General features: G+C 41.1%; 1 protein-coding gene across 1 annotated transcript in view; it reads right to left on the bottom strand.

Moving 5' to 3' along the window:
* Positions 1-16,081, bottom strand: part of SEMA3G (semaphorin 3G) — a 54,737-nt gene that overhangs the window by 18,989 nt on the left and 19,667 nt on the right. The window contains exons 5-7 of the mRNA XM_032239082.1: positions 11,209-11,299; positions 9,286-9,402; positions 8,601-8,743 (exon numbers count right to left, since the gene is read on the bottom strand). Coding sequence (XP_032094973.1) covers positions 8,601-8,743; positions 9,286-9,402; positions 11,209-11,299 — 351 coding nt within the window. The remainder of the gene's footprint in view (positions 1-8,600; positions 8,744-9,285; positions 9,403-11,208; positions 11,300-16,081) is intronic.

Here is a 16,081-nt window from a genome sequence, read left to right as displayed (position 1 = left end):
TTGCGGGGAGTTTGAATTATTGCAGGCAGGCGCCACTAGGATAATTTCCAGCTGACAAACACTTCTCCTCAACAGCTCTTTAGGCAGAGACACAGTTTTTTTTTTCCTTTTCAATTTTTCAAAAGCAGTGATAGAGACTGAATCGTGTCTTGCCCTTTAGGCTGGCTCTTAGCTTTGCAGAGGCCAAGCTCCGACTTCTGCTTCACAAATATGGCAAGCCTTTGAATTGCTAGCTGTAGATGTTTCCAGATGTGTTTTTAGAATGCAGGCATGCTGCCTCAAAGGCAAATATTTAGAGTGCATTGGCTGATTTTCTATTTTGATACCCTCCCTCATTTTCCACTTCTTATTTAATGTAGCTTTCCTTTTCTCCCTTTCTTTTCTTCTTACATAGATACATACGGACGATCGAGAGGGGAAAGATGGTTGACTACTCCCCATCTCTAACAGGCCTGTCAGGCTGGATGAGTCACAAACATGCCATGCCCATCCCGGCTCCACAAAGGCAAAAAAACCCCATCGCAATACATCACACAACATGATCGATTTTGACATCCGTGATCTACAAGGATTCTCTGGGAAAGTGTCTCAAATAGGTCATTTCCTGAGTAGATTTTGAATAAGCATCTACGCTTCCCTGTTCAGGTTTTTTTTTATTTCTTTATTTATTTTTGGTACAGGTCCTCCACTTATGATCACAATTGACCCCAAAATTTCTGTTCTTAAGCGAGACATTTACGTGAGCTTTGCCCTATTTTACAATCCTCCTTGCCACAGTTGTTAAATGAATCACTGAAGTTGTCAAGTTGTGAAGTGAATCTGGCTTCCCCATTGACTTTGCTTTATCAGACGGTCACATCCCATAACTCACAAATATGAGTCAATTTCCAACCGTCCACATTTTGATCATGTGATCAGGAGAAGTTGCAATGGTTGTAAGTGTGGAAAATGGGCATGTCATTTTTTACAGTGCCATTGTGACTTTGAACAGTCACTAAAGGAACTGTTGTAAGTTGAGGACTATCTGTATTTGCCCTACTCCTCTGGCTATAAAACATTAAGAGAGAGAGAGAGAATATACTGGCAAACATTTCGTACAGAAGAACAGGAATATGTCTGAAGCATCCCGCAAAATAGGAACATGTGTGGAACACACCCAGGTTCAGGCCAAGCATCAAATGATGAATTAGAGAAAATTCTTTGCTGCCTGTTGTGCAGCATATTGGCTCATCTGGCAATAGCCCCTCTTTCCCTGATTTAAGAGACAGTAGACTGCTCTCCGCTTTAGTTGAATATAAACATTAAAAAATAGGCTCTCCTAAAATATGCTGTGAATAATCCAAATACATTTTATCAAGCTGTAATATGACAGACTGCACACCCCAAAGTGCCTTATGTACCACACCCACTCCGTAGAGTCTAGGGAGCTGAGGCTTAAAGATGAGGCTAGCAACGTATCAATATATCCCAGTATGGTAAAAAAAAATGGCAATAAATTATCCAAATTGAATCACAAATGAGCTGGCCAGTTGGAGCACAAGAGAAAGGAACCCTAGACTTGAACAAGCTTAACTTTCTGGATTTCAGTCTCTTTACACACGCATAGACAGCTCCGTCCAGCATTTTTGGCCTTCACTGTTGCCATGGAGCATCCATAGCTCTGAGATGTGGTGAGATAGAACAGTAGTACTCATTCATCAAAATGTTAATGCTCTAGCACTGAGTGTAAGAACAGATGAATCCAAAGAATGAAGGGGGCAGCAGCTAAAGAAATGAATGTATTTTACAAAGTGCTCAACCAAAAGAATTGCAACTATTTCAACCAAGGATGAAATAGTAGGCGGGAGTGTAAGACCCTCTACTTCCCCACTTGGTGGAGATGCTCTTTGACATTTCAAGTATACAAATGATGCTATGATGTTTTCTGGATACTCATTCCGCAGAGGCATTCTCTCTTAACGAGTAAGAAGATCTATCTGTGGGGTCACCAGGCGTTGAAAATGAATGATGGCACTTAACTGTAAAGGAACCAGCAGTCAAGAAATATGTCACAGACTGTCATTAGATGAAGGACTTGGAAAAGACATTCAGATGCTGAGGTCTTCCCTGTGCTCAGTGGTGGGATGCAAATAATTTAACAACCAGTTCTCTGCCCTAATGACCAGATGGGTAGGCGTGGCTCGGTGATCATGTGATTGTGTGTGTGTGGCCAACTCAACGTCACTCACATCAATGGGCGCTTCGCCTTAGCTGTTACAATGTAATAAGGGTTAACCGGAGAGGCAGTTTCTGTAAGCAGCGCAATAAAGATTAGGCTAAGAACAACACCAGAATGTTTCCTTGCCTGCTTTCCTTACTGAATTAACCCTGTAAGTGGGGGGGGGAGGGAAACAAAATGAGATTTCTTCCAACAATCGGTTCTCCAAACTGCATAGAAAGTTAACAAGCGGTTCTCCCAAATGGGTGCAAACTGGCTGAATCCCACTAAGATGCTGGACAGAAAAAGTAATGATAGAAAATTCTCAACTATACCATGGGCAGCCAAAGAAACAAAATAAAACAAAACAAGATCATCAAACAAATAAACCCAGACTTCTCACTTGAGCAATGACTTGGTTAACTAGTTCCATAGTTTTCATGAGAAAAGGTGAAGCTATCTGATACTGAATCAAACCACTGGTTCTTTCAAAGGCAATAGAAATAAATCTGGGCAATGATTATCTCAAGTCTCTACCAGGCAAGCCACTCAGAGTCTGCTGTCTGAAAAATGGAGATGCCAGAATTGAAATGTGCTTCCTACGTTTACCTGATGTTCCACCACTGAACCTCATCATCTACTCACCATTTTAAAGTCAGTAAAAGCACTGCCTTCCTTGTGTAAGGCATCCAAGGTGGGCCCTATCATTAGTCATTAGAGGCAGGTACCAACATATGGGAGAGAGTTATTAAGGGAAAGTGTATTCCTCACAGTCTGCCTGCACTGTATCATCTAAGATAACTTAGCTCTCCCAAAATGGCTTGGTCAGTTTCTGTTCATTAAAATCTACTCTTGATGAGTGAGATACAGATAATTACTTTTTCTCAGACCATGTGTTTTACTGTGAGTATACAGAATATTTCCATATGCTTATTTTTTTCCATTTTTTTAATCACATCTTTATTGCTTTTATAAGTATCTCAAGGCAATGAAACGATTTTGCTTCCTAATCTACCCTATGGTTTAGATTTTCCTGGTGGCCTCTCACTCAAGTATTATTTCAGATTGAGCATTGCTTAGCTTTTTGAAAGCTGCCAGATTGGTTAGATGCTGAATTTAATCTGGGATAACCCAGATTGATTGATTTACTTGTTTGTTTTAAATGGATAAATAGGTCAGGATTAATGGCATCTCAGAAACAAAGGATCTGATCCAGGTACACTGCCAATAGCACTTAGACTTATATACTGCATGATAGTGCTTTACAGCCCTCTCTAAGCGGTTTAGAGTCAGCCTATTGCCCCCAAAAATCTGGGTCCTCATTTGACCAACCTTGGAAGGATGGAAGGCTGAGTCAACTTTGAGCCTGTCAGGATTGAACTCCAGATTGTGAGCAGAGTAGGCCAAGCTAGAGCATGTAATCTTACCTTTTCAGTTGCCCCAGTAAAGTACACCTGCCACCATCTTTGCTATCTTTTGGTGCCAAGTAAAAACATTTTTATTCTGCTTGCCTTTTAATAGTAATTCTTCTGTAATTTTAACGTTCTGCTGCTGCTTTTTCTTGTTACTGGCTTATTATTTTTATTCTTTATATATTTTATAATGGTTTAACCTTAATATGTGTCTGAATGTCTTAAACTTATAAATTGTTGCAATTGATTATCTTTTTGCATTTTTAAAAAATGAGTAAACTTACTTTAAGAAAGTTTAATGTTATACGTGTGTATGTGTTTTACATATACGGCAGTGGTGGGTTTCTACCGGTTTGGACCAGTTCGGCTAAATCGGTAGTGGTTTGGCAACCTGGGTGGCTGGAATCGGCAATGACCCAGGCCTGCCACGTCCCCGAATTGGTTTTCTGAGCGGTGCCATAGGTGGCGCCATCTTGTTCTTCAGTACTGCACATGCGCAGAACAATTTTTATTGTACTGCATGACATGCCCACAAGCAAACTGGCAGTAGTGGTTGCCGAAATTCACCCCTGATATACATACATAGAATCTTTAAAAAGTTTATATATATAAAAATTGCTTCATTATATTCATGAATATTGGCATGTAAAAATGTTCTGCTGATTCCAGTTCTAGATTTAGCAAGGGGCTGCAACTGAAAAGAACCTTTTTAGATATTCATTTTTAAAAGAAAAACTATTCTACTACCTGAAAACATTATGAAGAGAACTGAGTCAAGATAATTCAAAACATTTTTAGTTGGGAAGAGATCCAATCCCAATCCCTCCAGGAACCTATGGAAACTTTTCTCTATTTTATTGGAGAAGCTTGGCAATTACCAAAGTTGCAGAGAATTGTTAAAACGGGCATTGGCTGGGACAGAAGAGGGAGGCTTCCAGTCTCAGAAAAGGGTGCAGGATTTTATTGTGATGCATCAGCTCTCTGCTTTCAATGATGGGGAATGCCATTAAGAGTGGTATTAAAAAGTACAGCTCAGTTAGGCTTCAGATCCAAATATAAGAAGGTGTTTTACATAGTGGAGGGGGCCCTTCATATAGCACTTATCTGCAATTCCTTCAAACAACTATGCTATTTCCTGGAATAACACATTTGCTTTCCACAGTAATCCCAGCAAAGACATGTTTGGATTAAGGAGTTACATCAGTTATTACATATATGCTCACATGAGCTCCAAAGCACCGTTTTGGCTTCAAATCTGAAGCACTGTACATCCAGTGGTGGGATTCAGCCAGTTTGCACTACTGTGGGAGAACCGGTTACTAACTTTTTGAGCAGTTTGGTAAACTGGTTGTTGGAAGAAATCATGAGGGCAGATAACCGGTTGTTAAATTATTTGAATCCCACCACGGTGGACATCCCTATTAAAAAGTAAGCTTATCACTGCTCCAACAAGAAAAGGTTCTTGGTCAGTGAGAACGAGAATATTAAAGAGCTAGGGATGTATTTGCAATAGATCCATTTTTCTCAGTTATTTCTATGGTTTTCTACATGAGACAGATGTCATAAAATACAAAGGGGAATATTAAACAGTTTTGTTAATGACCTATTACTCTAATTTATTTATGTTGTGCCTTCAAATCAGTTTTGACTGCCTGTCTGTTGACTGCCTGGATCCAGTCCCTGCTGTCTTCCAGGCAAGATTTTTGAAGTGGTTTGCCATTGCCCGTTTTCAGGATGAGACAATGTGACTGGCCCAAGATCAGCCAGTTGCCTCTCTACCTAAGGTAGGACCAGAACTCCAAGTGTCTAGCCTGATGCCTTAACTATTACACCAAACTGGCTCTCATGTTACTCGAATGGCATAATCAATTACAATGCCATAGAGGTTCAGTGAATTTCAATTTATTTTACTACTGGTTTGCGCGTATGCACAGAAGCGTCCGGCATGGATGGGCAGAGCCTGCCGCCGCCACCACTACCGGTTTGCCTGATCCGGAGTGAACTGGCAGAAACCTACCTCTGCACCTTTCCTATTTCTACAATTAGCCTGTCTCCTTGCAGAGTAAGTTTTTCATTACATTACACTCCATGCATGCATGAAATAGAGAGATCTAGGAGGCAGAACTGAAGCTGGCATCAAAATAGCTTTGTGGAACCATTGGCTAGAAGGAATTGCTTGCAGGAGAAGTATAAAAAGAACAGTTGAAGATAGAAGGGAGGATGTGAAAACGGCTTGAACAAAAATATTTCCATTTGGAAGAACAACTGAATTCAAAAGCTTTAAAGTATTATCCCTTCCTCCCTTCCTGCAACACCACTCTCCCCACCAGTTACTTTTTTTTGGGGGGGAGGGGAGAATCACAAGAAAGAAATCACCAGAAAGAAAAGGTCCATGTTCATAACTTGGCTGGAAAAGAAACAATTGTGTCAGGCAAGATTTATACAGCCTACAAAGAGCCAGGCCCTACCAAAGAGGAGATCTTGATAGGAAAACTTAAGGCCAGCAATTTGTTCCAAGCAGACCTCCTCCATTACGTCACTCACTGCTCTTCTTTAGGAAGCAGAGGCAAGGGGACAGCAGGTTTAACTTCAGTACATACAGTATAAATCAAGATTTAGTTCAAAATAAACCAGAATTGAGTAGGCTCACCTAAGTTTCAGATACATTTGTCAACATTTTCTCTCCTCCTGTTTCAAAACATTTTATATCCTTTATTTAAAATATATATATTTTGGATAGTTCTATTTTTAGGTGGGTGATTACTGGAAGCCAATGAACATGCTGTAAACTGAAGAACACTATCGGTAATGGTTTTCTAAACATTTTCCAGCTTTAACTAGCTGCATTTTCAGCTCTGGGTATTAAAATAACCCCGTTACAAATCCCAACAATGTTATATTACCCCATCATGAAACTGATCACAAATAAACAATTGTAGTGAGCAAGGAGGGAGAAAAGACATTGCCATATAAAGCTACATAGCACGGCAAAGATATCAAGGAGTCTTTCAGTTACATATCTGCTCTTGAAAACTTCCTTCCTTTTTCATCATATGAGAGCGACTGCTTGGAACTTCCTTGCATGAAACACCATGAAACCTCATCTTTTGGGATGTAACGCCCTTTGGTGAAAGGGAGTTTATATAAGGAATGCAGAGGTCCCAACAGTGAGAAAAAATAATACAACATGAGAACCACATTGTCTCCTGCGGGCATTTTAATCTTGATTTGGGATTAGCAACTTTAGCAACTTTGGCTATTTCACTTTTTGTATATTTATTTATTTATTAAATTGATATGCCGTCTATCTCACCGCCGAGCGACTCTGAACACTTAAGTTAGTGTATAAATTCCTATTTGATCACCTATCCCATTCACCAGAACTCATACATAGTGATAGCATCTTCCTAAAATTCTTTAGTGAATTTATTTAGCCTCTTCCAAGTTTTCTGAGCTGGGCTGGACAACTTTGTTTAATTTAAAGCAGACAAGACCTCCATGATCAGAGAGAAATCTTTTAAAACGTTTCCATGTTCAGTGTATATGTAATAACATTGCCAAGTCCTAGAGGCAATTTTTGTTTACCAGCAGAGCTTAGGGCTTCAACGGTTACTACTTGATTTTCATTTGGACCCTTGGCTGCAGATCACACATGCCAATCCTTTCCCTGGAAAGTTTTTTGTTCCAATCTCCAGAGGCCATTTCTCTAGAGTCTAATTTGGTTCGATTATTTCTTCCGCGTAAAATCCAAACTATCAATTCAGGGGTGCATTTTTAATAGAGAAGCTGAGAATTCACACAGGGTCTTAGAAAGCAAAAATGAAGCTGAAACATTTCTCCCTTCTGGTCAGAGGTGGTATTCAGCCAGTTCTGACAGGTTCTGGAGAACCGGTAGCGGAAATTTTGAGTAGTTCGGGAAACTGGGAAATAGGCTGGCCCTTCACCCACTGCCTCCCTGTCTCCCAGGTTGATCGTCTTTTGTTGCCAGGAGAACGGAGATGGAAAGCAATGGGGTGGGGAGGGAATGGAGTTTTGCAGTAATCTTCCTCCAGAAGTGGGGAGGGAATTGGGGTTGCGGTATCCTTCCCCTGCCATGCTCAGCAAGCCACACCATGCTCACCAAGCCATGCCCACAGAACCGGTAGTAAAAAAAAATTGAATCCCACCACTGCTTCTGACGTGGAAATCTATACATTTTGGGTGCAGGTTTTGGTCTAACCTCTGCAGTTTCTGCATAAAAGAAAGCAGTGTCATTTAAGCCCTAAACCTATGCAGCACCATTTCTGCCATTGATACCAGGAAAGGATACATCTTTAAATATTTTTTTTAAAATCAATAAAATCAATGTACACATTCAGGTATTCTCATTTCTGGTATTCTCATTTGATTCATAGAAAGCAAGTAATCAAACAGACTGAAGGCTATAATTGCTTAACAGTTTTCATAATAACTAGCAATGCCATAAATCACAAAATGGCATTGCCCTTGTGCTATAAAGTGGCCTTGTATGTATTAATAAATCTCTTTAAACTCACCCGTGAAATATAATTAGGCACCAGTCAAAGACCAAATGATCCATTTCAGTTGTGCGTAAAGATGTCAACTGAGTCGTTTATATTTATGATTTATTTATTACATTAATTTATATACTGTCTCCTTCTAGATCTCTAGGCAGCTTGCAATAACATCCTCAAAACACATTACAATGTATCACTAAAACAACAGAGCGGCAATAAAAATAAAATAAAGACACATCATATGGCCTTTATCTTCAAGTACCATACAATTATTCAACTGCTTCTCCTGAATTAAATCCCAAAGGCCAATAAGAGCAGCAAGCAACCACTTCACAGGGGATAAGCTGTCCCAGGACCTATAGATTTTAAAATATGATATCCAGAGCTGCAAGCTGCTTTTTTTTTTTAAGATCAATACCAACACACATCTCTAAGGGGCCATCATTATGCCCGGAAATGACCTGAGAAACTCACCACACAGATTCTACCCACACGGCTGAAAATAGCATGCCCTTTGCTGTCTGACTCTGCAGCTTTCTCCGTGAAGAAGAAGTAGACTTTGTCATTGTCCCGATCATCATTCTCTGGGATCATATAAGCAGCAACAAATTTGGGAGCTGAGAAAAAAAGGAATCATTGATTAAGAAAAAAAAGGTCCCCAGAAGCAGTTTGTAGCTTGGTGCTGGTCCTAAAAGTTTTAAATCTTGGCAGATTCTGTCTTGGAACAGTTAATGAAGGTTATTGCCAAGAGAGATAACAGATAAGTACTCTTCTTAATAAAACTATACGGGGTTAGTTATATAAACACTCCCCCATCTCCTCCTCCTTCCCCATGTACAAATTTAGAGTGAACATGACCTCCATTTCACCTTTTCCCCTCCATTCTTATTTTTCTGGACAACACTCCCTTTTTCATTGATTGCTGTGTACGTTGTATGGGTTTCTGTCAGTCACTTTTCTTCTGACTATCTTTGAGCTTTGCATGAGGCCTTGTTTAATCCCCTTTGCACCCTTGTCATGATCCAGTGCACAAAATTCATACAACACATACCTATTTCATTGTTTGCCTAAAATGAAGCAATCCCAACTTCTCTAAGACTGCATATTTACATGTTCACTGTGCTTTTGGACTTGGTAAAGAGTCGTAATTTTTCCCTACCGTTAAGCAGCCTCTGGTCCATCTCCGTACGTAGAGAAGAGCGATGTCCCATGGTCCGGAAGATCACAGAGTCCCTGCCCAAAAAATCGGCTGTTAGCCCCGTATACAAGTCTCCACCTAGGGAATAAGTTCAATTAAAAACAGTAGCTGTTTGTTCACAAGTTTTGTATTTGTTAATAATAATTAATAATAAAGGCACCAGCACATAGAGACCCATCCCATTATATTTAAAGAAGATCATGAGTATTCTGATTGCCTGATAACATTCATAGCTGGTTCAAGGTGAGAATGGACAGCTTGTCTAAAGCCATCCATTGCATTTATGGCAGAGGTCGGATCTAAACAGGAGATTCCTTGGCTGCCATTCTTGACAAGTCTGTTCTATCAATTCTCAGGGTCTTTCTAGATCAGCCCTTCATTATGCAACAGCCCAAGGGAGCTGATGGGGAGGGAAGTCCAGATGATTTCATCTACCATTTTTAATCCTCCCATCTGTTCCTGTTACTTTCTCCATCATTTTTCTTACCATGGACAATTCATTATCAGCGGCAACACTGAAACGTATAGCACAATTTTCATGTGAGGTGAGGAAAGAAAATAACTGAAGCACGGGGCGGGGGGAGCAGTTGTCCCTGGAGAGAATGAATGGGGGTTTTGTAGCTGTCTTTTCTTTTTCTTTTTTCAAATTACGTGGACTCAAAATCACACTGAAGTTCTAAATACAGTTACAGTTTACTTTATTGATTAGCCCTTGGGCCATTTCAAATGCAGAGTTCCAGAGGAAAAAAATCTGATAAGAACAATTTAAAGTTCTAAATGAGTGTGGCTATACTGAGAAGGAGCAGGCCTCACATCCATAGGGAAAACCCATCAACATAATAGTCTTTAAAAAGTCAAGCCAGTGTTTTTCAACTTTAGCAATCTTAAGATTTCAATTTCGGCTCCCAGAATTCCTCAGTCTTAAAAGTTGCCAAGGTTGAGAAACACTGGGTTAAACAATCCTTGTCCCTGCTCTGCTTTTTGCCACATATTCCACTGAGCACTAAAACATGATTTAAATATAAATTAGGAAATCGAGAGTAGAAGTAGCAGTCTTTTATTTCAGCAAAACAGCAACTGTTCTCTTCCCCAACCATACTGCTAGATGTAGCTCCTACTTTCTGGATTACTCCAGAGGTGGGTTGCTGCTGGATTGGCCCAAATCGGTAGAACCGGTAGTAGCGGTGGCTGGAGGCTCTGCCCACCCACCCAGACGCTTCTGCGCATGCACAGAAGCAGCATGGGAGCGCGCCCAAACTAATAGTAAAAAAATTAGCAACCCATCTCTGGATTACTCATGTTGCACTCTCTCCAAAGCTCTCAGAACTTGTCCATTTATAATGGTAGTTTAGAAAACACAACAGAACCCACATCTATTATTGAATCATAAATTCAGCAATTGCCTGGGCGGATTTTACATAGAAATTCAAAAAAGACCTTGGAGAAATACAGCCTCAATAGTTTATTATGTTTTTGTTTTTGTTGAGCTTTTTAATTCTGTTCATTATTATTATTGGGGTTTTTTCATTTTGTATGCCACCCAGAGTAACAAACAAAGGCTTCTAATACATGCTTACAGACAAATAACCTAAGTCATTGATTCTTGAGCAGAGTGACCAGAAAAAGCCTGGAAGAATGGAACTGAATCAAATTCTCTCTGGGAAACAGAAAATTGCCAGGCAAGTAAGCCTATAAGATCAATTCTTGAGAAGTCCACCTGAGATATTGCATTTCTTCAATTATTTCCAGCACTTATTTGCTGAATGTCTTAAACAGTAAACTAAGTAGCAGGAAAAATAATATACACATACAATAATAAAACAATAAATATCCATGTGCAGCTAATAGGATACAAGATTCAGATTAATTTACTTTGGCACCTACCAAAAAATGTACTTGCAAATGCTCGATTAGGCTCATGTGGACATCTGCCCCGGCCACTTTCTATACTGGTTGGATCCATGCTGAACATGTGCTGGGAAGAGAAACAAGGGGGGTGGGATTAGGTGCCCACATCAAACTAATAGAGCCAAAGGAAACGTGGAAGTGTTTGTGTGATAAGAATGAAGAGAACCCCAAAAGGCTCTCAGATCATAGTATGTGTAAGGAAACCCTTGTCATGATAGCAGAGATTCACCAAGAGGAAGTAACAGCATTTTTTTGTTCTTAATGTAAGCAAAAATCAAGTTACTAAGACTGATGTTCATCCCATTATAAACCCTATGGCTTTCTCAGTGCCAATAGATCTTGGAATGTTTACATCTTTATGAATTAAAAGTCGCAATAGAGGTTAAGGAGAAACTGACTTGGGTTTAAGAACTCAAGAGACGAGAGGGAGGGAGGGAGGGAGGATTCACAAAATGCTGACTCATCTGTTCAAACAAGCTGACGTTTTATTTTAGTACTGTCTGTTACTGTTGTTGGTCAATGACAAAATAAATGATGGCCAAGCTCACAATATAGGAAGGGAAAGGTCACAACCAATCCTAGAAAGGCATTAAATGTCCTTGCCATGGTTAACTCTTTGGTAAAATGTTGTTGGTGGGGTCTTCACTATCCTGTTTAGTTTCAAGAAATACCCCCTCAGCATAATGAAACTGTGTTTTTTGAAAACTGTAACGCTGATATTATTTCTGGAATATTTGAGTGTTTCTCTGGAGTCATCTCCTTGGCTGCACAAAGCGATCTCTTCAAATAACCTAATTGTGGGAGCTTCATTCAGGCTTTCCCCACACCCACACTCGAGGCGGAACACAGGGCTCAGATTGTGTTTCTGCTTTGCATGGCAAACCAGGGTGATGTCAATCTGAACATTTGGGGAGGGCGTTGCATGAAATGAGAAGTCCAAGTGATCATCCCAGGGGCTCATGATAAACAGCTGTGCTGAAAGGACTCTTTCTCCCACAGGCTTGGTCATAAAAGCTTCTGAAATTGCCAGAGCCAAGAGGGGTTATGAGGTGAAGTTGGGCGACCTTCCTGCTTAGGCCAGCTTGATTAATGAGGAAAGGACACGAAATGCCACCCACAGATTTTATATCTGGTTGTTGATCGGGGTGTTTTTCATGAGAGGCCAGTGGGTCAAATGGTTGCTAATTGGTCTTCACTCTTGTTTAGTCTTGATTTTATTTGTATTAGTCCTTTACAGAGCTAGACTGTAGTTTTAACCGAGTTTGAGATAATGCAAAATTTTATTAATATCTTATTACACCAAAGGTTTTATAATTTATGTATATATAGAAGGGTGTTGCATATGTGTGTACACACAGAGAGAGACACAAAGACAACCAAACATTTTTCAAGAAGTAGCCTCCAAAGCTTCTAAGAGATTGAGCTAATAATGGATATAGGTTTCAAACATTTGGTCCTTCTCATTGCAAAAATTTTGAACAATGTGATCAATAGGTGCAAATTACAGAGAGTAGATTATTTTCTACAATACTGCTTCCAGACCAGTGATGAGATTCAATTTTTTTTTACTACTGGTCCTGTGGTCATGGCTTGGTGGGCATGGTGTGGCTTGGTGGACGTGGCAGGGAAAGCTTCCTGCAAAATCCCCACCTCCTCCCGATCAGCTGGGACTTGTGAGGAAAGAATAGATGGGGATCTATTCACACACACACCCCAAAAGTCCCTAAAGATAGCATTACCAAAACACAAAATGATTAGTTCGGGGAACATAATCAGTTACAAAGTATGAAAATATCAGATGGATGTGTAGATTTCTGCTAATTTTACCTCATTCCTGAGCAGGTGTGTATAGGTCAAAGGTCCAAATGGCAGTCATCCACCATTTTTGCTTTTAGAAAAAGATTAAGGGGCCTATTTGAGATCCAAAGGCATTTTTGAAAACTAAGACAACACTGGAGACTGTTGTTTCATTTCATAGCAGAGTTATTTACTAATTTAAAAGATGTCTTTAAAAATGTGAGAAACCACAAGGGAGGCAGGGAGGTTTAGCACCGCAGTCGGTGTTAGTGGGAGGGGAGAGATCGTCCCCAAGGCCCCTAAATTATGGGGTGCCGCAGGGTTCGGTCTTATCCCCCCTACTATTCAACATCTACATGAAACCGCTGGGAGAGATCATCCGCAGGCACGGGATTAGATACCATCAATATGCGGACGATACTCAACTGTATCTGTCCGCCCCGTGCCAAATCAATGAAGCGGTTGACGTGATGGGCCGGGGTCTTGAGGCCGTTATGGACTGGATGAGGGTTAACAAGCTTGTGCTCAACCCAGAAAAGACCGAGTGGCTGTTGTGTTTCCCTCCCAAAGATTTGGCAAACATTCCAACACTCAGGCTGGGGGGTCAAATTCTACACCCCTCAGAGAGGGTTCGCAACTTGGGAGTCCTCCTGGATCCACAGCTGTCATTCGACCACCATTTAACGGCTGTGACCAGGGGGGCATTCGCCCAGGTACGCCTGGTGCGCCAGTTGCGACCCTACCTGGACCGGGAGGCCCTCACAACAGTCACTCGGGCCCTTGTGATCTCTAGGCTGGAATACTGCAATGTGCTCTACATGGGGCTGCCCTTGAGGAGCATCCGGCGACTTCAGCTAGTGCAGAACGCAGCCGCGCGAGTGATTGCGGGTGCCCCCCGATTCACCCGCATAACACCTATCCTCCGCGAGCTGCGCTGGCTACCTGTCGATCTCCGGATGCGCTTCAAGGTGCTATTAATCACCCATAAAGCCCTACATGGCAGTGGATCTGGATACTTGAGAGACCGCCTTCTGCCAATTACCTCCCTACGACCTATAAGATCCCATAGATTAGGCCTCCTCCGCATTCCATCGGCCAGCCAGTGTCGGCTGGCAACTACAAGGAGGAGGGCCTTCTCAGCAGTAGCCCCGACCCTTTGGAACGAGCTCCCCGTGGAGATTCGTACCCTCTCCACCGTCCAGGCCTTCCGCATAGCCTTGAAGAACTGGCTCGCCCGTCAGGCCTGGGGATAAGAATTGCTACCCCGCCCGAATGATGAATGAATGTTGCTTACTATTTTTATTATATGTTGTTGTCTTAATATTGTATTCCCCTCTCCCTGGTTTTCTGTGAGCCGCCCTGAGTCCCCTCAGGGAAAAGGGCGGCCTACAAATGCTAATAAACCTAATAAACCTAAACCTAATAATCCCTAATAGATCTCAAGTTCCAAAGGAATCCATCCTTGGAAGCTACAGTACTTGTAGTTCATATCCCAGATATCCTATATAAGCCTGTATTTGTGCTGTCCCCCAAACATAAGACAGGCTTAATGTTAATGTAGACGATTATTCTGGACTCACTGGAGAAGAGCTTAATGGTGGGAAATATTGAGAGCAAATGAAGAAGGGGAGGACAGAGAGTAAAGTGGCTGGATAGAATCACTGAAGCTGTCCGCGTGAGCTTAAATGGGCTCCAGAGGATGGTAGCAAGGCCTGGAGGAACGTTGTCCATGGGGTCGCAATGGGTCGGACACAACTTAACAACTAACAACAACAGGCTATTATACAGTTGTGATTTCACTGCTTTTTACAGGTTGTTGCCTAGGTTAGGTTATGAAACATCTGCTGGAAAACAATGAAGCTCAGAGAGCACCGTCTTCTTTTTTTAATCTGTCCCCATCTAACATTATTTCTGCTGTCTCCATGTAAGTACATTTCGGAGTGAATGAACATGTTTCAGATGGAATATAAATGGGGTTTAGTTTGGTTTGTTTTTTTAAAAAGAGAGCAGACAGGAAAACAGGCAGAGGAAGAAAGTAGGAGTTAGATATGAATGGAGCAATGCACTGATCTGCTTGACAGCTTAATATATCCTACATTCACTTCTTAAGAATGCTGAGAAGACTGGACAAATTCCACAATGGCAGTTGTGTTTAGTTGCAACAACAAGCAGGCTAAGTGCACTGAACTGAGAAATCAAGGATTTGTTTTTCCCTATCTGAGAAGCATAATTAAGCACATAAATCAACCTTTCCGAACTTAATACAAGATACGGCGTTTAACACAAAGAATTGCAAACCTAGTTACTCAAGTCTGCATTGATTCCTTCTTGGAAATGGAAATATCAGGGATTAATCTTTCTGCATTAAGTGAGCAGACTAGTACACATACAAGAAAGGCTCTGCTAAAACAATCAAAGGCTTGTCCAGTCTTCTCTATGATTTCAAGAGGTATCTGTCAGCTAATGTAACAAGATGCTGGTTTGATTAAATCTCTGTCTGATCCAAAAGAGGTCTGCCCCCCCCTTTTATTTGCAAAAGAGATGGGGTGGAATGATTGAAACATTGGAATAGAACTGGAAGGCATGGGTTCAGATCTCACTCAACTGGGACACCATGGGGCAGTCGCTGCTTCTCAATCTTGTAAGGATCAATGAGGGAAGCCTCCTTCTCCAAGAAGCTTGCCTTTACTTTATAGTAACAGGGCGTGTGTGGATGCTATAAATATAAGAATGAATAAAATAAAAGATTTTCCACAAGAGAAGGAAGGGCTTGGGAACTCTTGCCTCACCAACAAATCTTCCTTCATCTCCTTTATTTGCTTTATATCCTACCTTTATTTTTTTGCAGCTCATCCTTCTACTCCTATTTTCCATTTTCCAATCTTTCTGTGAGATGAGTTGGACTGAGAGACAATGACTGACCCAAAGTCACCCAGCTAAGTTCAATAAATAAGGGAGGTCTAGAGTTCAGGGTCTGTAGAAGGTTTCTAGTCCAGCATCTTAGCTACTCAACCAAATTGGCTTCCCCCAATTAAAGAAGAAGAAGAAGACT

This window comes from Thamnophis elegans, chromosome 2 (assembly GCF_009769535.1).
Source record: "Thamnophis elegans isolate rThaEle1 chromosome 2, rThaEle1.pri, whole genome shotgun sequence".
Taxonomy (NCBI): domain Eukaryota; kingdom Metazoa; phylum Chordata; class Lepidosauria; order Squamata; family Colubridae; genus Thamnophis; species Thamnophis elegans.
Note: the sequence above shows the minus strand (reverse complement) of the source record. Positions and strands in the feature narration are given on the sequence as shown.